Source organism: Chiloscyllium plagiosum, chromosome 17 (assembly GCF_004010195.1).
Source record: "Chiloscyllium plagiosum isolate BGI_BamShark_2017 chromosome 17, ASM401019v2, whole genome shotgun sequence".
NCBI classification, from domain to species: Eukaryota; Metazoa; Chordata; class Chondrichthyes; order Orectolobiformes; family Hemiscylliidae; genus Chiloscyllium; species Chiloscyllium plagiosum.
Window position 1 is genome coordinate 41,874,264 of NC_057726.1, and position 17,660 is coordinate 41,891,923.

Sequence of the window (17,660 nt, forward strand, 5' to 3'; positions counted from 1 at the left end):
TACATCCACTGCTCTACCTTCATCCACATGCTTGGTCACCTCCTCAAAGAATTCAATAAGACTTGTAAGGCAAGACCTACCCTTCACAAATCCGTGCTGGCTGTCCCTAATCAAGCAGTGTCCAGATACTCATAAATCCTATCCCTCAGTACCCTTTCCATTACTTTACCTACCACCGAAGTAAGACTAACTGGCCTGTAATTCCCGGGGTTATCCCTATTCCCTTTTTTGAACAGATTCCCTTTTTTGAACAGAAGGGGATTTATGAGAAGGGGATAAAAAACGAGGAGAGAGAATCATTAATAATGTCAGCTAACATAGAAGTCAGAGAGTGAAACTAGATGGTTAATGTTGCAGTGAGAATAAGATCAAATGAACAGGAGGAAGGTCTCAAGACAAGATCAGCTTGCAGAGAGCTTGAGAGCAGAAAGCACAGAAGCCAGTGAAAGATACCAGTTCAGAGATAACACAGGCAATCCTTGGAGAAGTTTGCCCTAATTGGGCTCAGGGAAAGGAGGAAAGCAGCAGAGGTGCAGAATTAGATGGTATCAATTTTTGTTACATAGTACATGAGTTCCTCATGCTTCATGGCAATGAGAGTGAAGAAGACAGCAGATTAACAGGACTATTTGCAGTGTAGAAAATATTTGGGGATATTCTTTGCAGCCAGGATGATTCTGAAATAGTAAACATTTTTGCACTCAAGAATAGGACTGAGTAGTTCTTTATGTGGACCAGTCAGAACTGACGGTGTACGGTTAAGCCAGTAACACACCATATCTACACATCTTGGAGAATAGAGGCAAATGCTGTACCAAGGCAACAGTCAGGATAAGAGAGTTAGTTTTGATGGAAATTATTGCATCAACAATGAATGTGCCATTAATCATTTTAGTGTATGGTAGCCACTGTCAGAGGTCAGGAATCCAGAATATTGGATTGTCCACTTTGCTGATCAATCCCCACAGATGCATGCTTACAAAAATGGCTATGGTCTTGTGGCCAGCTGATATAAAAATGAGTATGGCAGAGAACGCTACTGCAATTGCATAAATTATTATTTTTAATGCAGTTTAAGTAATAATTACTATTAAAAATTGTACTGATCACTTATGAGAGCTGTGGTAATTAATAAATGTCCTATAATAACCAATAGCAATATCAATAATTTCAGCCCAATTTACCAGCAGTGGAACGATTAACTATTTATACTTATCTGTTATACTTATCTGTCTTTGTGGCAAATTGATCCCAAAGACCTCAAGTCTTTCTCAATACATGTCTATGCATTCTTCTGAGAAAATAATGCAGATATGGAGCTCTGCTTTCAGGCTGTCTGCTTCCAATCTATTCTTCCAATTTCTCCAAGGAGTGATCATGAAGAAAATACTTGATGTAAGAGCACCATTGCAAGATATGGAGAGTGTAGGAGGTGATTTTCTTCATGGTGAAGGGGATAAACAATCACTTGCCCAGTTCCCAAAGAACATGACCTCGCTCTTGCCTTGATTTACCTTGATTCCCAATGTCAGTTCAAATGGCCCACACACGTTCACGAGTGTGCATATTAACAGCAGATCTGAGCAGAAAATGGCAGTGTCATTGATATACAGGGAGGCTTTGACCTGAAGGCCGCCGTTGCCTGGAATAGTTACCTCTCTTGGGCTTACATCCTTGCTGATGGACTCAGCAAAATGTTCTATATAACATACAAACAAGGCAGCAGAAAGTGAACAACCCTGCCTGACTCCAGATCTAATTGGGAGACTCCCACTTTTGATTGAGATTGCGCTAATGATGTTGGTGTCAAGCAGTGGCTTGTGGATTCCATCCTCAAAGCCCATTTTGGAGAGTACATCCACATGTAGGTGTGTGACATTCTGTCAAAGACCTTCTCCTGGTCCAGACTAATGATCCCACTATCCTGGACATAGGTGATCATATCCTTGAGGAGTGCAAGACTCTCAGAGATCATCCTGTCTGGTACAGGGTTTGGTCAGGGTGAATCAGTGATCCCAGAGCAGACTTCACCCAGTTGGTGACGACCCTGGACAGAATGTTGTAATCTGAATTCAGCAGTGAGATCCGTCATCAATTTCTAGTTTTCTCCCTTATCCCCTTCCCCTTGTAGAGGAGAGTGATGATATCTTTTTGCTTCTGACAGAGGCATACTCTTGTACACCTCCAGCAGGTCCTGGCCAATCATGATGCACAGAGCTGAATAAAGTAACGGTAAGCTGTCACTTTGGTATTTTACTCGTCTCAAAGGACTTGAGGGCTTTATTCAGTTTATCCAGAGATAATATCATATGGAGTGCATTATATTAACCGAAAACTGGTACCTGTGATAGTGGGGACCTCAGAAGAGGCTGACATAGATCATCTACTTCCTACTTCTGGCTGAAGAGGATCGTAAATGCTTCAGGGTGAAAATGGGTACTGCAGATGCTGGAGATTAGAGTCAAGATTAGAGTAGTGCTAGAAAAGCACAGCGGGTCAGGCAGCATCTGAGGAGCAGGAAAAGAGGCTTCATCAGGAAAGGGATTTTGCCCGCAACGTCAATTTTCCTGCTCCTCAGATGCTGCCTGACCCAGTGCTTTTCCAGCTCGACTCTAATCTTGACTCACAAATGCTTCAGCCTTGTCTATTGCACTGATGCATTAGGCTGTCCCATTATTGAGCATTAGAATATTTATGAAACCTCTTTCTCCATCTCTGGTCAGTTGTTTAATTGTCCACCACTATTCAGGACTGGATAAGGTCAGATAGCAGGCATTTAATCAGATCCAAAGGCTGTGGGATTGCTTAGCTCTACCTATTGCATACTGCTTCCATTGTTTGGCATGCAAGTGGTCTTGTGTTGTAGCTTCACCTAACTCACAGAAGCTTAACCGCTTTGTTCTGCTTGCAGAAATACGAAGTAGACAAGCAGAAGGTTGGAAGAACACAGCAAGCCAGGCAGCATCAGGAGGTGTAGAATCGACGTTTCGGGCGTAACCCTTCAAAGCAAGCACATATCTTAAGAGTGATGTTTCTGCCTTAACAGCAAATCTTCCAACTATATATACCTTGGTAAAATATATGCCAAATAATTACTTCAACAATGATTTTTTGAGCACCTTTCTGTTTGGTAACCACTTGTTCTTTACCCTTGTGAACTGAATATGTGGGAAGGCTCTCTGGGCTGAGATTGAGGGCCTGAATAATATTTCTACTGTGATTATTTCCAAGATTTCTGAACTATCACTGTAGAAATCCATTGGTAAATCCTGAAGCCCCTTCTCAAAATTGAAATTCCTCAGAACTAAGGGGATACACTTTGTTACACCTTATTTATGGTATTAGTGGAATATAATGACAAAAGTATAATTTGCTCCAATGTAATCAAAATGGTTCTGTATTAATTATTGATGCCAGGACATTCTCACTCAGTATTTTTGCCTTTGTTTACCTATAGGTTAGGTCTCTCATCACAAAACAATTCCCGTCAATTTCTTTATCCACATTTAAACTGTCATTCAATAATTTAAAAAGACTAGACGTGCCTCATAGCAAAATAAACTTAGTTATATAAACAGAATAGACAAAATAATGTTCAGCAGCAGTTACTTTATCATTTTGAGGCAATGCTGGTAAATTAAAGAAGGATCTCAATGATGATATAAGACCATGGGAACAGGGGTAGGCCATTCAGTCCCTTAGGCTTTCTCTGCCATTCAATAGGATCATGGCTGATCTGAAATTCTTCATATCCACTTTCCTGCCCTTTTTGCATAACCCCCAATTCCTCTACTGATCAAGAAACTATCTATCTCAGCCTTAAATGTATGCAAGGACTTTGACCCCACAGCTCTCTGTAGGAAAGAGTTCCAAACACCCACAGCTCCCTGAGAAGAAATTCCTCTTCATGTCAGTCTTAAATTGGTATCCTTTATTTGGAGACTATGCCATTGGGTCCTGGACTCTCTCATTAGGGGTAACATCAGGTAGCGATGATTCAATACATTGTATTTGTAGGTGGTAGACATGGTGGGTTCAGAAGGTGCTGTCAGAAGAATTCAGGTGGTTGCTGCAGTGCATTTTGTGGATGGTACACACTGTTACCACACTGAATAGGTGGTGAAGGGAGTGAAGGTTGGATGGGATGCCAACCAAGCAGGCTGCTTTGGTATTGAGCTTCTTGAGTGATGTTGCACTGTCCAGAATAAAACTGGACTTCTGGCCGGCTGAAGTTCATTTAGAAATTATATGGCTAACAAAGGGCAGAAAACTCGACAGCAGGAATTTTGAAATGGTATTGTGAGTGAATTGTGAAACAGTTTTTCTCTCAGGGGTATACACAGAAGTAATTAAGTCTAGAAGGAGAAAGAACAAGTGTGGGTGGAGCACGATACAAAGTAGCGCAGAGATTGGTTTATCTGTGATTGATGAAGGGCCCAAAACGTCGATTTTCCTGCTCTTCGGATGCTGTCTGACCTGCTGTGCTTTTCCAGCACCACTCTAATCTAGACTCTGGTTTCCAGCATCTGCAGTTTTTACCTTATCTGTGATTGATACAGATGGGTATAAATTGCTGATCCAGCCAGTGAAACTCACATTCCATAAACAAATAATAATGATGATAAACAGGGTTGATGACTAGTTCTAAGGATTAGAGTCATTAGATTCTTGGCTGTACATGAGTAAAAGGATGTGGGGGTAATGGGATAGGCAGGAATGTGGGGTTGATGCCACAATTAGATCAGCCATGATCTTATTAAAAGGCACAGAAACCTCAAGAGAGTAACTGGTCTACTCCTGCTCCCAATACATCCCTTCTACATTCACACTGAAGTGTGATATAATATGCAATTTAAAGATGTGTCAGCTGTCACCACTCCTAATTATACAGGGTTTTAATTGGAGCAGTTGACCATATTTTGGGAACATCCTCACTGTAACATTATATCTGGATCATTTTAACCATTAGATGAAACATATTTTTCTCTTTTGCTGCACAGCAATGTCAGTGTTGGTCTTTTTGCCCCCAATTAGAGAAAGTACACACTCGGCGATGTTTCTCCATTGTACAGCATGAGGGTTAAACTAACGCCAGCAGCAGTAATGTTAGGGTTAACACTGGGACCAATGGCAATGTTAGAGTTAACACTAGCACCAACAGAAATGCTGTGGTTAATGTGAGCACCAACTGCATCACAAGCTCCTTTGAAACTATTAGGGTTAACTCTAACACCAACAGCAATGTTAGGATTAACTTTAAGATCCACAGCGGCATTACGGTTAACTCTAAGACCCACAACAGTATTATGCTTAACTCTAGCATCAACAATAAGGTGTTAGGTTTAACTCTGAGACCCACAGCAATGTTAGCATTCATTCTAATGGCCACATGAGTTAGGGTTAACTCCAGCATCAGTGGCAGTGTTAGGATTAACTGTAAGCAGAGTTACAGTTAACTCTAGCACCAATGCAGTTAGGGTTAACTGCAAGGCCCACATTCCTGATGAAGGTCTCCTGCCTGAAACATCGGATGCTGCCTGACCTGTTGTGCATTTCCAGCACCACTCTAATCTTGACGTAAGGCCCACAGCAGAGTTACAGTTAACTCTCACACCAATGGCACTGTGAGGGTTGACTCTCAGAACCACAGCAGCGTTAGGATTAAGTTGAGCACCAATGGCAGGGTTAGGGTTAAGTTCTAGCACAAATGGCAGGGTTAGGGTTAACTCTAGCACCAATAACACTGTTAGGGTTGACTCTCAGAGCCACAGCAGCGTTAGGGTTAACTCTAACACCAATGGCAGTGTTAGGGTTAACTCTCAGAACCACAGCAGTGTTTGGGTTAAGTCTTGCATCATTGGCAGTGTTAGGGTTAACTCTCAGAACCACAGCAGCTCCTGTCTGTACACACACACACTGTCTCCTCCCCGGTCGTGACGTTCAGTCTGCTGCCGGTATAGAGATGGTGTGCTGTACCCCACGCTGTGGTGCATGATCCCGGCTCAGTGTAGGCAGCCGCGACATGGGCAAGAAGAGAACCAATAAGTTCCCACGGCCGCAGTTTTCCCCAATCGGGCCAATGAATAGCATCAAGGAGGAGGAGGAGGAGGCTGGAGAAGTTTATTCGGCGGCGGGGGATTTGCTTGAGAAAGTAAATGACGGATCTGTTTCTCCCGGCTGCTCCCATGTGGGGCTTGATGTGGATATAACTTGTTCACGATCGTTTTAGGTGTCTTCTGAGGCTCTTAAATTAAAAATATAACATGTACATTGAGTTTTTTCTCTCCCCCCATGCTCACTAGGGTTAACAGACATGGCCAGGCAGAGAGAAAGAAAACCATCTCATCTTGTTTTAGAGGGTGAAGGGAGTACCTAGGACAGAGTTCCGGGAAGCCTTTAGGAGGATCCATACACGTTGAGAGAGAACCTGCTGGCATGTGGTCTGTGTGACAACTCTGTAACAATTTGGTGGGTTGGCAGGCTGCCATAGAAAGTTAAAGGAAAACTTTGTAAAACACTGAGTCTAGATGAGTTAACTTATGTAGAGTAGAACGTGGAAAGGGGAGCTGATGGCTTCATTGTATTGTTACTACACTACTAATCCAGACACCCAGATGATGTTCTGGGGACCCTGGCTTGAATTAAGTAAAAACAAAATCTGGGACTATGCATGTAATGATGACCATGAAACCGTTGCCAAAAGTCAGAAAAAACCATCTGGTTCATTAATGGCCTTTAGGGAAGGAAACTGCCACCCTGGCCCAGTTTGGCCTATATGTGTCTTCCCCCACAGCAATGTGGTTGACTCTCAGCTGCCCTTTGGGCAAATTAGGGATGGGCAATAAATACTAGGCTACCCAGGGATAACCATGTCCCATGAATGGATTTTTAAAAAAATTCAATCAGGACAGTATTAGGGTTCTTGAGCCTTGAAGTAGGATGGATGATCCAGTGGTTATGGACTGTTATGATGGTGGGATGAGCTAATCTGCACTGGACCAAATAGGACATTAAAATGGTGCATCATTATTTAGAACAGACCAAACTAGACACAGAGAAGGAATTGGTGACCCCTGAGCAACTTGTTCTGAGAAAATAGCAGGAATGATTTATTTTACTAATGCCAAATTTGGCAAGACTTTTTCTGTAAGTTGCTGTTGGACAAACAATTGGTGGAATGCAATTTGGAGCAGGACTGAGAATTCAAACTGGAGGCCATTCATCTTGAAGCTGACCCCTGCTTGTAGATGATGTCACTCATAAACAGGCCAAGCATTGAGATGCAGAAAGAGGGTTAATGAGTGTGTCTTGGGCATACACAGTTGACTATGTTGGGACAGGAAGTGATGCCATTGCCAGAAATTTACCCACTGTGTTGACAATGAGGAGTGAAGCTGCAAAGCCAAGTCAAGTTGGGGAAATAAGGATGGTGATGGTCAGGTTGTAAGCGACTGTGGTGAGATTGGATTGTGAGTGTTGATGCTAATAGGAAAAGGAAAGCTACAGCAGCCAAATACATATCCTTAACAGTTCAAGTTTAAAAGAAAATCTACATGCTTTTTATACTTGCCATTAAAATTAAAATGCATTTTCGCAGAAGAAAGGAGACAAGGTGATTTAGTTTTTGCCTGAAATTGAATTCTTTTATTATCATTGCCTTGCAATGTATTCTTGAAGTGTTAGGATAATTTGGCAGTTGAGCAGAAGGTACAGTATCACTTAAGTTGATCTAGCCAACTTTGGCATTGATCGCTTGGTCAGTCTCTGAAATTTAGAAACATAAAATTTGAAATTTCCAAGGCAGAAAAGTGAGGGAGATGAAAAGGACACTGAAAGTAAAGGAGCACTTGAGGAGGTTAACAAGCTGCAGCATATTGTTCATCGTGGGCCTGAAAAGAGGATGCTGAAGTCTAGATAATGGATAATTTTCCATGGTAAAAGTTTACAAGTGGTTAGGGTGTGCAGACATTGAAGTAAAGAACAGCAGAGAAAAAAATATTGTACTTAGATGGTGTCTTTCCGAACCTCTGGATGTCCCAAAGCACTTTACAGTCTGTTCAGTACTTTTGAAGGTCAGTTGTTGTTAGAAAGTGTGACAGCCAGTAAATCTACAGTATCTTCCCACAAATTGCCATGTGATGATGACCAGGTAATCCGCTTTTTTGGGTGATAGTGATTGAAGGATAAATATAGATCAGGACAGCAAGGTAAGCATGTGATTATCCATGATTGAAATATTCTGCCTATTTTAACAACAATCAATTTCACCAGTTTCAGTCATGGACAACCACATCAGACGCATCCATTTTGTGGGAAGTTTCTCGTGACAGACGTTAATGGGGTAGTCTGACATTGATGTTTCCTCTGACAACAGAAAGATATACCGATGGATTGTGACAATCAGGCCTTTGAATTGAAATTTACTCAGATTTGAGGAATACAGTGCAGGAGGGTAGTTAAGAGAGTCAGGCTCGAGAGGTTTTCAATGTGGAAAATATTTCAATATGTACCTCAGGAGTATTTTAGCCCCCATTTGCTCTGAATCTACAGTGGAGGCTCATAATCGGCAGATGTTCAGGTTATGTAAAAACTCAAAACTTGCTTTCAATTTTTTTTGTTCATCCAAAGCTTTTGCTATAGTTCTTTCACAACACATTTTAGGTACCTACTAGCAAAGTATAATTCATTTTTGTTACACTTTATCCAAATATATCAGAATTGAGGGGAATTGTATTAACTTGGCCTTTAACTTGGCTTTTCACTTATTTCCTGTAATGTAACATTGTTCAAATTTTGTTTCTGGCCTTGAGCTAAATATACACAGTTTACATCCTGTAAGATAGAAGCACATTGTGAGAGCAAGTAAAAAGACACAATATTCAGTTGTACGGGAACATGTTGCTTCTCCTAATTTCTATTATTGTATAGAGAAATATGGAGTAGTGTCTGGCAGTTCAGAAAAGTAAATGACAGTTACAGAAGCAAGTGAACCTAATAAGGCTCACATTTGTAAGACTCCTCCATTTCCCCAAGTTTAAAGTGCATAGGTACAGATTGACATAGCTAAATCCAGGATACTGCTGGAGGTTATCATTGCTTTGCTTGTAAACCAGTAAATTTACTGTTCTACTCAATAAAGCATTACTTTCAGTGTTTATTTAGTCTGGTAAAACTGAGTAAGAATCTCTTCAGTTTGCAGTAGCGAGCCAACTAGCAGATCATGATCACCCAGGCTGTGGAAGATTGCAGAGCCAGTTAACACTTACCTGCTTTAAATGATTGATATGAATCTAAGTTTACTTTGTCAGCTTATTGTCATCCTTTAGCCACTTTGACTTCAAAGAGCTGACCCGACATTGTCTGAAATCATACCTTGTGTTTATGTAGCACCTAAAATAGAATAAAACATTTTGAGTTGCTTCTCAAGAACTTTAGAAAAGAAGATGTGACACTGAGCCACAGAAGTTTGATGACCCAAAGCTTGGTGAGGGAAGTAGTTTAAGAAGTGTCATAAAGGAAGATAGTGAGGTAGAGAATTGGTGCAGTGTAGGGATAGTATTCCAGAACTTGGCATCAATGTAATAAAAGCTGTTCCCAATGGGAAACTGTGGTAAACCATAAGAAGAATACTGGCGTACACTATTGAATTGAAAAAGCCCAGATGATAATCCACTTATTAGAATTGTCTAAATTGGTGTAATCTTTGTCTATGATTAGGTGTCTTAATTCTAATACCTTCGCCAATCACTTTTAGGTGAGAATTTCTCATTTATGAAAAGTAACTGCAGACGTATGTTTAACTTTCATTATTTGATGCACCTTATGACACAGTCACTGGAGAAATTAAATTTACACTAACCAACACAACCTGAAAGATATTGTACTCTGTGCATTTCTCAACATTAATTATATGAACTTTGGATAGTCATATGATTGTCTTGATTCACAAACTGCTTCTAAAGATAGAGGAATGCCGAACATTCAGCATCAGTGGAAAGGAGGATTACCACCAAAGCCTACACATTCTGAGCATATTATATTGAAATTAACCAGTCCGAAATATCATCCAGTTTCCAGGGTTTGTACAACAGATTAAAAATAACAGCATGTGATCATCACCTTTGATTTAATTACAGTTTTATTCTCTGGTAGTTACAGAGTGCGAATCCTGACATTCGTGAATTTGCCTGTGCAAGTATTTCCAAACTTGTCCAGGAGAAAAAGGTGATTTCTTCATTTCTGCAGAAAGATGTTGTTCGGTGTTTGGGGCCTCTGCTGCTTGACCCAAGTGTTGGTGTGAGAGAGACAGCTGCTGGTGCACTCAGGTTATTCTTTTAAATATCATTACATGTGCTAAAACTAATTTAATGATCGTATTGTTAATTTTAAAAAAAATAAGATGTGCACTTGAATGTCAGTTTCATTCAAATAGTGACTGGAATTTAAAGATTTCAAATGTATAAGTTGTGATTGTAGATCAGATAGTGAGACTTTTTGAGGGAAGAATGTTTTATTTTTGAATAATAACATAATCTTGGGTGTATGAGACATAATTCAAAAGCTTGCAGTTAACACAATACATGGAAATCTTGTGAACTGTTAGGAGAATAGCAACAGACACCAAGAGGATTTCAAAGAGCTGTTGGAATGAGCAGACGCAAAATAGATGAAATTTAATGCAAAGAACTGCAAAATCAGGGATTAATGAATTAAGGAGCGGCAAAATGAAATAAAGAATGCAAAGTAAAAGGGGTCTAAAAGCAGAAATATATTTGCTCAAATTGTTGAAGGTGTTAGGGCGGGTTGAAAAAGTACTTAAAAAGGAATATGGGATGCTGGGATTTATTAGTAGAGGCATACAATCCAAAAGCAAAGAAGTGAAGACGAACCTTTATGGTAGACTGGTTCCACTTTAACTGGAATGTTGTGACCAATTCTGAGCACAATTTAGGAACGATGTCATGGCATTAGGGAGGGCGCAGAAAAAAAAATAAAAATGGTTTCAGTGATGAGAAAGTTCAGTTATGTGGATAGTTTGAACAAACTCAGTCTATTTGTAGAGAAAAGGAGGTTGAAAGGAGAGTTGATAAAGGTGCTGAAAATAATAAGGGAACTTAATAGAGTAAATAGAAACTATTGCCATTGTTGAAGAGCTGAGAACCAGTGGACGTAAGTTTAAAGTGATTCTTGGACTCAAAGGAGTGAAGAAAAGCAGGTGGTTAAAATTCAGTATACTACTTGAAGGGATTTATGAGGCAGATTCAAATGTGGCTTTCAGAAAAAAAATTGGTCTTTGAAGAGATAAATTGTGAAGGGCCATAGGGAGAGGTTAGGGAACGGGACTAGCCAAACTATTCTTGTGAAACCCAGCATGGACTAGACAGGTGAATGTTCTTTCTTGTGTTGTAACCATTCTCTGTTACGTTTAAAAAAAGAAGTTGTAAATATTCAAGTATCTAATATGAATTGTTTGTTCATAACAGAAACCTTAGTGCTTGTGGAGGATATGATGTTTGTGATGAGATGGTGAAGCAAGATGTAATGACTCCTCTTACCGCATTGTTGCAGGAGGTAAACTGTTTGTGTAAAATTCAGATCCGTATGTACTTGTTTCATTTTTTTCTACTAATTTCCTTCCTTGAACCTTTTTCCTCCAATAGAACATAAATAGGAGCAAGTGTATGCCATTCTGTCCCTTGAGCCTACTATGCTACTTAATAAATCACAGCTAATCTTCTCCCTCAGCAACACTTTGCTGCACAATCCCCCACATCCCTTGATTCCCTTAATATCCAAAGCTACATCAAACCCTTACTTGAACTGCACTGCACATTTTCAGCTGTCTACAGCCAAGAATTCCAAATATTCACAACCTTCTGAGAGAAGAAATTTCTTCTTATCCCATCTCAATCCTAAATTGCTAAGCCTTTTATTTTGACATTGTATCCCCTAGGTTTTGACTGCATAGCTACAAAACATCCTCCTGGCATCAACCTTTCCAGGTCCATTTTTATACATTTAAATGAGTTCATTTCTCATTCTTCCAAACTGTACAGTATTTCTAATATCATAAACGAAGTCTATGTAATATCTCTCTGCAAGTCACTCCCCTGAATCAGTTTAGTGAACCATTGTTGTACTTTTTCGAAGAGAAGCCCATCCTTCTATGAGTAAGGGACCAAATCTAGTATGCAAATTGTAATCTCACCAAGGCTGTATATCTCACCAAGGCTTCAATGTTTATCTCAAAACCCTTTATTCTAAAGACTAACATATCACTTGCTTTTCCAGTTGTTTGTTATAACTGCTTATTTACTTCTTGTTTTATGCATCCAAAGTAGGATTCAAAATACTTTTTTCCCTCAAGGGCTGTTTGAGATATTGTCGAGGGCTGCTTTTTGATTTTCAAGAGGTGACATTTTTGGTTTTGGGGATTACCTTTTTGTTTTCAGAATTTTTTTTTTCATTTTCGTGATTCCTTTATTGCATGATATAGTCACAACATTGCATTCTGCATTGATGTTAAATATTTTAGGGTGTTCTTCCATGAATACATGGGAGAGCACAGACACCAAATATTGTACAGATACCTAATTAAATCTTTTAACTTGAACCATTCAGTAAGATGTGTTTTTACTAATTTACAATAAGTAAATTTCCCATACTCTGTTTCTGCAATGGGATAGTGGAAAAATGATTTGGTGCAGTTCATGTTGAATGATTCAAATTTTGTAGTTGATGAACTAAGTCAGAAGTTTCCAATTTACATTCCAAGAAATTAAGAATAGAATGATTATAAACGTTTTCTTCATCAAAATATCAAACATACATGATTTGTTTACTTAAGTAGTGGAATAACCTTGTAATTAGCCTGTTTCATGCCCCACCATAAATACACAGGGCCTTCTTCCAAAACCCTCTTCCTCTCCCTCACTCAGCAGCCACAGAATCCACTGTTTGCCCCTCCAACCCCAAAAATTTCCAGAAGTAATCTTGAGAATACTGGACTCTATCACACTTTCTTTGTCATGATGAAAAGTCCTGCATAATCATTGGTAGCTATATATCAGAGAGCTCTGATTCTTGAGCTCAATTCTTGGTACGCCAAATAATCAATCCATTCAGATCTCACAGCTAAGTTCAACTAATTTTAACTAACTGTATAAATAATCAAGTAAAGCAGTACTCAAACATTGGTTATAACCATCTTTTAACCAGTTAGATTTGCTGACAATTCTGGTTAGTTCTACTAGGATATGGATTCTTGCAATGCAATCTTTTTACAAAACCTCTGAGAGACATTACTAACCTAAGCTAAAAACTGGCTCAAAATAAGAGACTTGCTGTGATTTAGTATTTTGTTTTGCCTCAACCGAGACCCTCCCATTATAGCTTTCTGTTTAAGCCCTGTACTCCTGTCTGTGTCACTTGTGGACCACTGCAATTGGGCCAGACACTGCATCTTCAGCCCAATCACAGTTTTCCTTCGTACTGCCCTTGCTGCTGCTCCTATCATGAATCTGAAATTTGAATGAGAGAATCTGTGATTGGATAATGAGAAAACCAAACTCTGATTGGAAGACAAGCTGTTCACAGATTCTGAATCTCCCAAGTATGGGAGGGGTACTTTTCCTGATTGGGCAATCACATCAATGAATTTTCCTGAGCATTTTGGTTACTTTCAGGGGGTGAATTTACCTCTTGTCCTCATTTATTTTGACCATTGATCCAAGGAAAGCCAAATATGTCTCAAGTACAACAAACTAAAGTGTCTTTTTTTTTTAAAATGCTCCTTTTTTTCCCAGAATGGATATCTTCATGTCGTTCTCACTCTGTTGTGCTTGTGCCCGCTCATTTAGTTTGTCTAAATCCTTTGCAGTCTCTTGGAATCCTCCTTACAGTTTACATTCCCATCCAGCATTGCATCGTTAATAAAACTCAGCTCCCCAATGTATTGTCAGTTCTGAAGAAGGATCACTCGACTTGAGGCCATAACTCTGCTGTCTCTCCATAGAAGCTGCTATACCTCCTGAACCTCTCCAACAATTTTTGGGTTTTTTTGTTGAAGATTTCCACTTTCTGCAGTTCTTTATTTTATTTTAAATATTATATTTGCATTTAAGGATGTGAGAAATTTTCACTTTGGCTTCTACCAATTCTGTCAGTATGACCAATTTCTCAGCGAAGGGGGATGCAGTTGAAGTAGCTTTGCTTAACGAAAACTGCCTGGCATCTTGAACATTGGCAAAATTCAGAATGGAAACTCCTTGTGTGGAACTGTTGGATTGAAGCTCTTAGATGTTTGAATTCCATGGAGCTTGCTGCTTTTTAAGTTTATGCTGTTTAAATATGTGCTGAGAAAGCCATTGCTAACAGCAGTCTTAGTGAAGTCTTTCTGTTGTTTCCCAATTATAGTGCTGTACAGAATTAGATGCATATGGCACCACTTCACAGAAGCAGAAAGGTGCAGATAAACCCTTTGTAGAAGACATAGCAAATGAGGCCATCAGCATTCTCTGGAACTTATGGTAAGTTTACTTATCATCAAGCGCAAACTCTTCCAGAGTAATTAGCTGTTGGCTGTGATGAATCTGTATTTTCATTGCCAATTTTCTTGCTAGCTCCTAATAAAGTTTGTACAGCAAAATCATGAATGGCTTTAAAGATGAATTGTCTCGGTTATGGAAAATGCCCATGGTGGCATTGAGTAAGAAGTCAAGCAGAAGTTTTCATTTTGTGTCCAGCAGCTATTGTGTAATTTACTTGACAGGCCTTGGCAAAATACTGCAGATAGAATTCCTGAGCTCTCGCGAGTGATGCACTGCTCACTGTTTCCTGTTCATTGATTTCAACAGAGATAAAATTGTGGGCAGCATACCCGTAGTTTTCAGATCCCCTCCCACAAATAGGCACCTTGAGGCATGAAGACTTTGAACATCAACCCCAGGAATTTTGTATTATGTTATTGGTTCTGCTCAAAACAGCCCTGTGGAATAGCTGAGTAATACCTGAAGTTAGATCGTGATATATGCTGTTTGAACACAGCAGTTGCAAAAATCGTTACTGCCTTTCAGGTTCCCACTAACATAATTGTCCTGTGAGCGTCAACTAGGAATTGATACTATTGGAAAGATAGTTGCTGTCAAAGTGGCTTACATCTTTACAAATTAATGTAAACATCATATTATTGCTCACTGTTTTCTGTAAACTGCACTGGGGTTTTGTCAGTGCATGTGTACAGTTTACAAATAAGCCTGATGATGAAGTGTCTAATTCTGGAAGCTTGAGAAGTTGACTAGTTTGTGGGTCGCAGCATTTCTAACTGAAGCTAATAGAGTGTACGGTAATTATCTTGAGCAAAAGGGTTGATTGACATTTTTTCTCTTTTCTTTCTGAGTGAGAGTAGCAGCACAGCAGTGTCTGTCTTTAACAAAGAAGGGTTATTGGATGTCTGCATTCAGTGCCTAAGACGGTTTAACCACAATGTAGAACTAGCCATTTCAGCAGGTGAGTAATCTTGAATTATTTATTGTGTGCTGCATCTGTTGGATTTATGGTAAAAGTTTAAGTTGTGCTTTGCTTCATACTATAAACAAAAAAAAACTCATTCAAGGGAGTTTCATTTAGAACCTCTTGTAAAATGTCTTAATTTGAACCCCTGATAAACTGTTATGTTATTTAAAAAAACGTTTCAGAATAAGTCCTCAGAAGCATCAGCAAAAAGCAGTTTGATCAATAGTTGGCACCATAATTGGGTCAATTTTGAGACCATTAACTATAAGCAGAAGTTGGGGATGGTGCATAGATTCAAAAACATTGAAGTGTATAAGACTGGAAAAGACAAGTTTGGTCAATCTTGGAGTCTTTGAAATCAGAACAATATTTTCACTACTCATCTCTCCCTGATTTTCTCACTTTCTTTTCAAGATAAGTTATTGACCTCCCTGTTTGAGGAGTCTCTTTTTTTTAAGCATAACCATGCTAATATATCTGATCTATCCATTTCTTTTTCTTCTTTCCAAACATCGCCTTCCTCACTTGCTGTCAACCAGGGGACCTTGGTAAATATTAAAGATCTTGACTATCTGGGTAAAATCCATTCCCAATCTTTACCATAAACAAACTCAGCTTTTAGAATCTCTGGATGCAGCTAAGATGTCGAATGCCAAGGTCTGAATTTTTGTGGGGTTTCCTTTTTTATTCACTCATGAGAAGTGGGCATCGCTGGCTGTCACTAGCTACCCTTGAAAAGATGGTGGTGTGCTGCCTTCTTGAACTGCTGCATTCCCCAGTGCCCTCAGGGAGGGAATTCCAGGATTTTCACCCAGTGACAGTGAAGAAATGGTGCTTTATTTCTAAGTTAGGATGGTGAATGGCTTGCAGGGGAATTTGCATGTGCTGGTGTTCCCATGTATCTACTGTCTTTGTCCTTCTAGATGAAAGTGGTTATGGGTTTGAAAGATGCTGTCTGAGGATCTTTGATGAATTTCTGCAGTGCACCTTGGAGATAGTAAAAGCAGTGAGCTAAGTGTTGGTGGTGGAGGGAGTGGATGCATGTGGATGCTGTAGAAGGGAGCATGAAAAAGCTTAAGTGGGTACGATTAAGGAAAATCCTAAAGTGTTCTACACTTATGTGAGGAACGAGAGGATGGTCAGAGTGAGGGTAAGGCTGATCAGGGATAGTGGAGGGAACTTGTGCCTAGAGTTGGAGGAAGTAGGAGGTCTTTAATGAATACTTTGCTTCAGTATTCACTACTGAGAGGAACCTTATCATTTCTGAGAACAGCCTGATGCGCTAGAACAGGTTGATGTTAGAAAGGAGGATGTGCTGAAAAGTTTGAAAAACATAAGGATAGATCAATCCCCTGGGTCGGATGGGATATACCCTAGGTTAACACAGGAAACAAGGGAAGAGATTGCTACACCTTTGGCAATGATCTTTGCTTCCTCACTGCCCACTGGAGTAGTGCCGCATGATTGGAGGGTGGAAAATTGTATTCCCTTGTTCAAGAAAGGGAATAGGGATAATCCTGGGAATTACAGACCAGTCAGTCTAATGTCACGGGTGGGCAAAGTATTGGAGAGGATTCTGAGAGACAGGATTTATGATTACTTGGAAATCCATAGTTTGATTAGAGATATAGAGGCTTTCCTGTCCTTTTACATAGTTGAATATAACTACACCAATGGAACAAGTTACTAATGTCAGTACTGATTTAACAAAGCCATGGAGTGCTGCACTAAGGCCTAAAACATTCAGATGAAGAAGTAAAACATTTGTAGTGACTTCACAATGATTATTCATACTCTACTTTTTGAGCACCAGCCTTGACCACTTACTTCCTGCTCTAAATTTAACAAAACAAGCATACATAAGCAGTTAACAGCATGGGTAGAATTGGCATTAGAAGAGAATAGATTTGAATAACATGAACAGTGCAACAAGAGGTGGCTCCATGACCTTGCAAAGCAAAATAGCACACAGACCATGGTCTTTAACTGGATACAGCATTAAGCACAGCACAAATTCCACTCTCGTACATTTCTTGTCATTGTATTGCAGCAACATATCACATTACTGGAAAAGGTGCAGCAACACCGACCCACCTGATCGGATTGGTTTCTTTGCTCCCAGGAATGGTGAACCCCTCTAACACACA

The 17,660-nt window shown here is 39.7% G+C and overlaps 1 protein-coding gene across 3 annotated transcripts in view; it reads left to right on the forward strand.

The window, feature by feature from the left end:
• Positions 1 to 5,919: 5,919 nt before the first annotated feature.
• heatr3 (HEAT repeat containing 3) overlaps positions 5,920 to 17,660 on the forward strand; it is a 44,583-nt gene continuing 32,842 nt past the window's right edge. For 2 of the 3 annotated variants that reach the window (XM_043706945.1, XM_043706946.1), the window contains exons 1-5: positions 5,921 to 6,151; positions 10,153 to 10,325; positions 11,484 to 11,571; positions 14,416 to 14,528; positions 15,398 to 15,507. In XM_043706945.1, coding sequence (XP_043562880.1) covers positions 6,023 to 6,151; positions 10,153 to 10,325; positions 11,484 to 11,571; positions 14,416 to 14,528; positions 15,398 to 15,507 — 613 coding nt within the window. In that variant the 5' untranslated portion in view covers positions 5,921 to 6,022. Of the gene's footprint in view, positions 6,152 to 10,152; positions 10,326 to 11,483; positions 11,572 to 14,415; positions 14,529 to 15,397; positions 15,508 to 17,660 lie in introns of all 3 variants that reach the window. The other variant, XM_043706947.1, reaches the window with a different exon arrangement.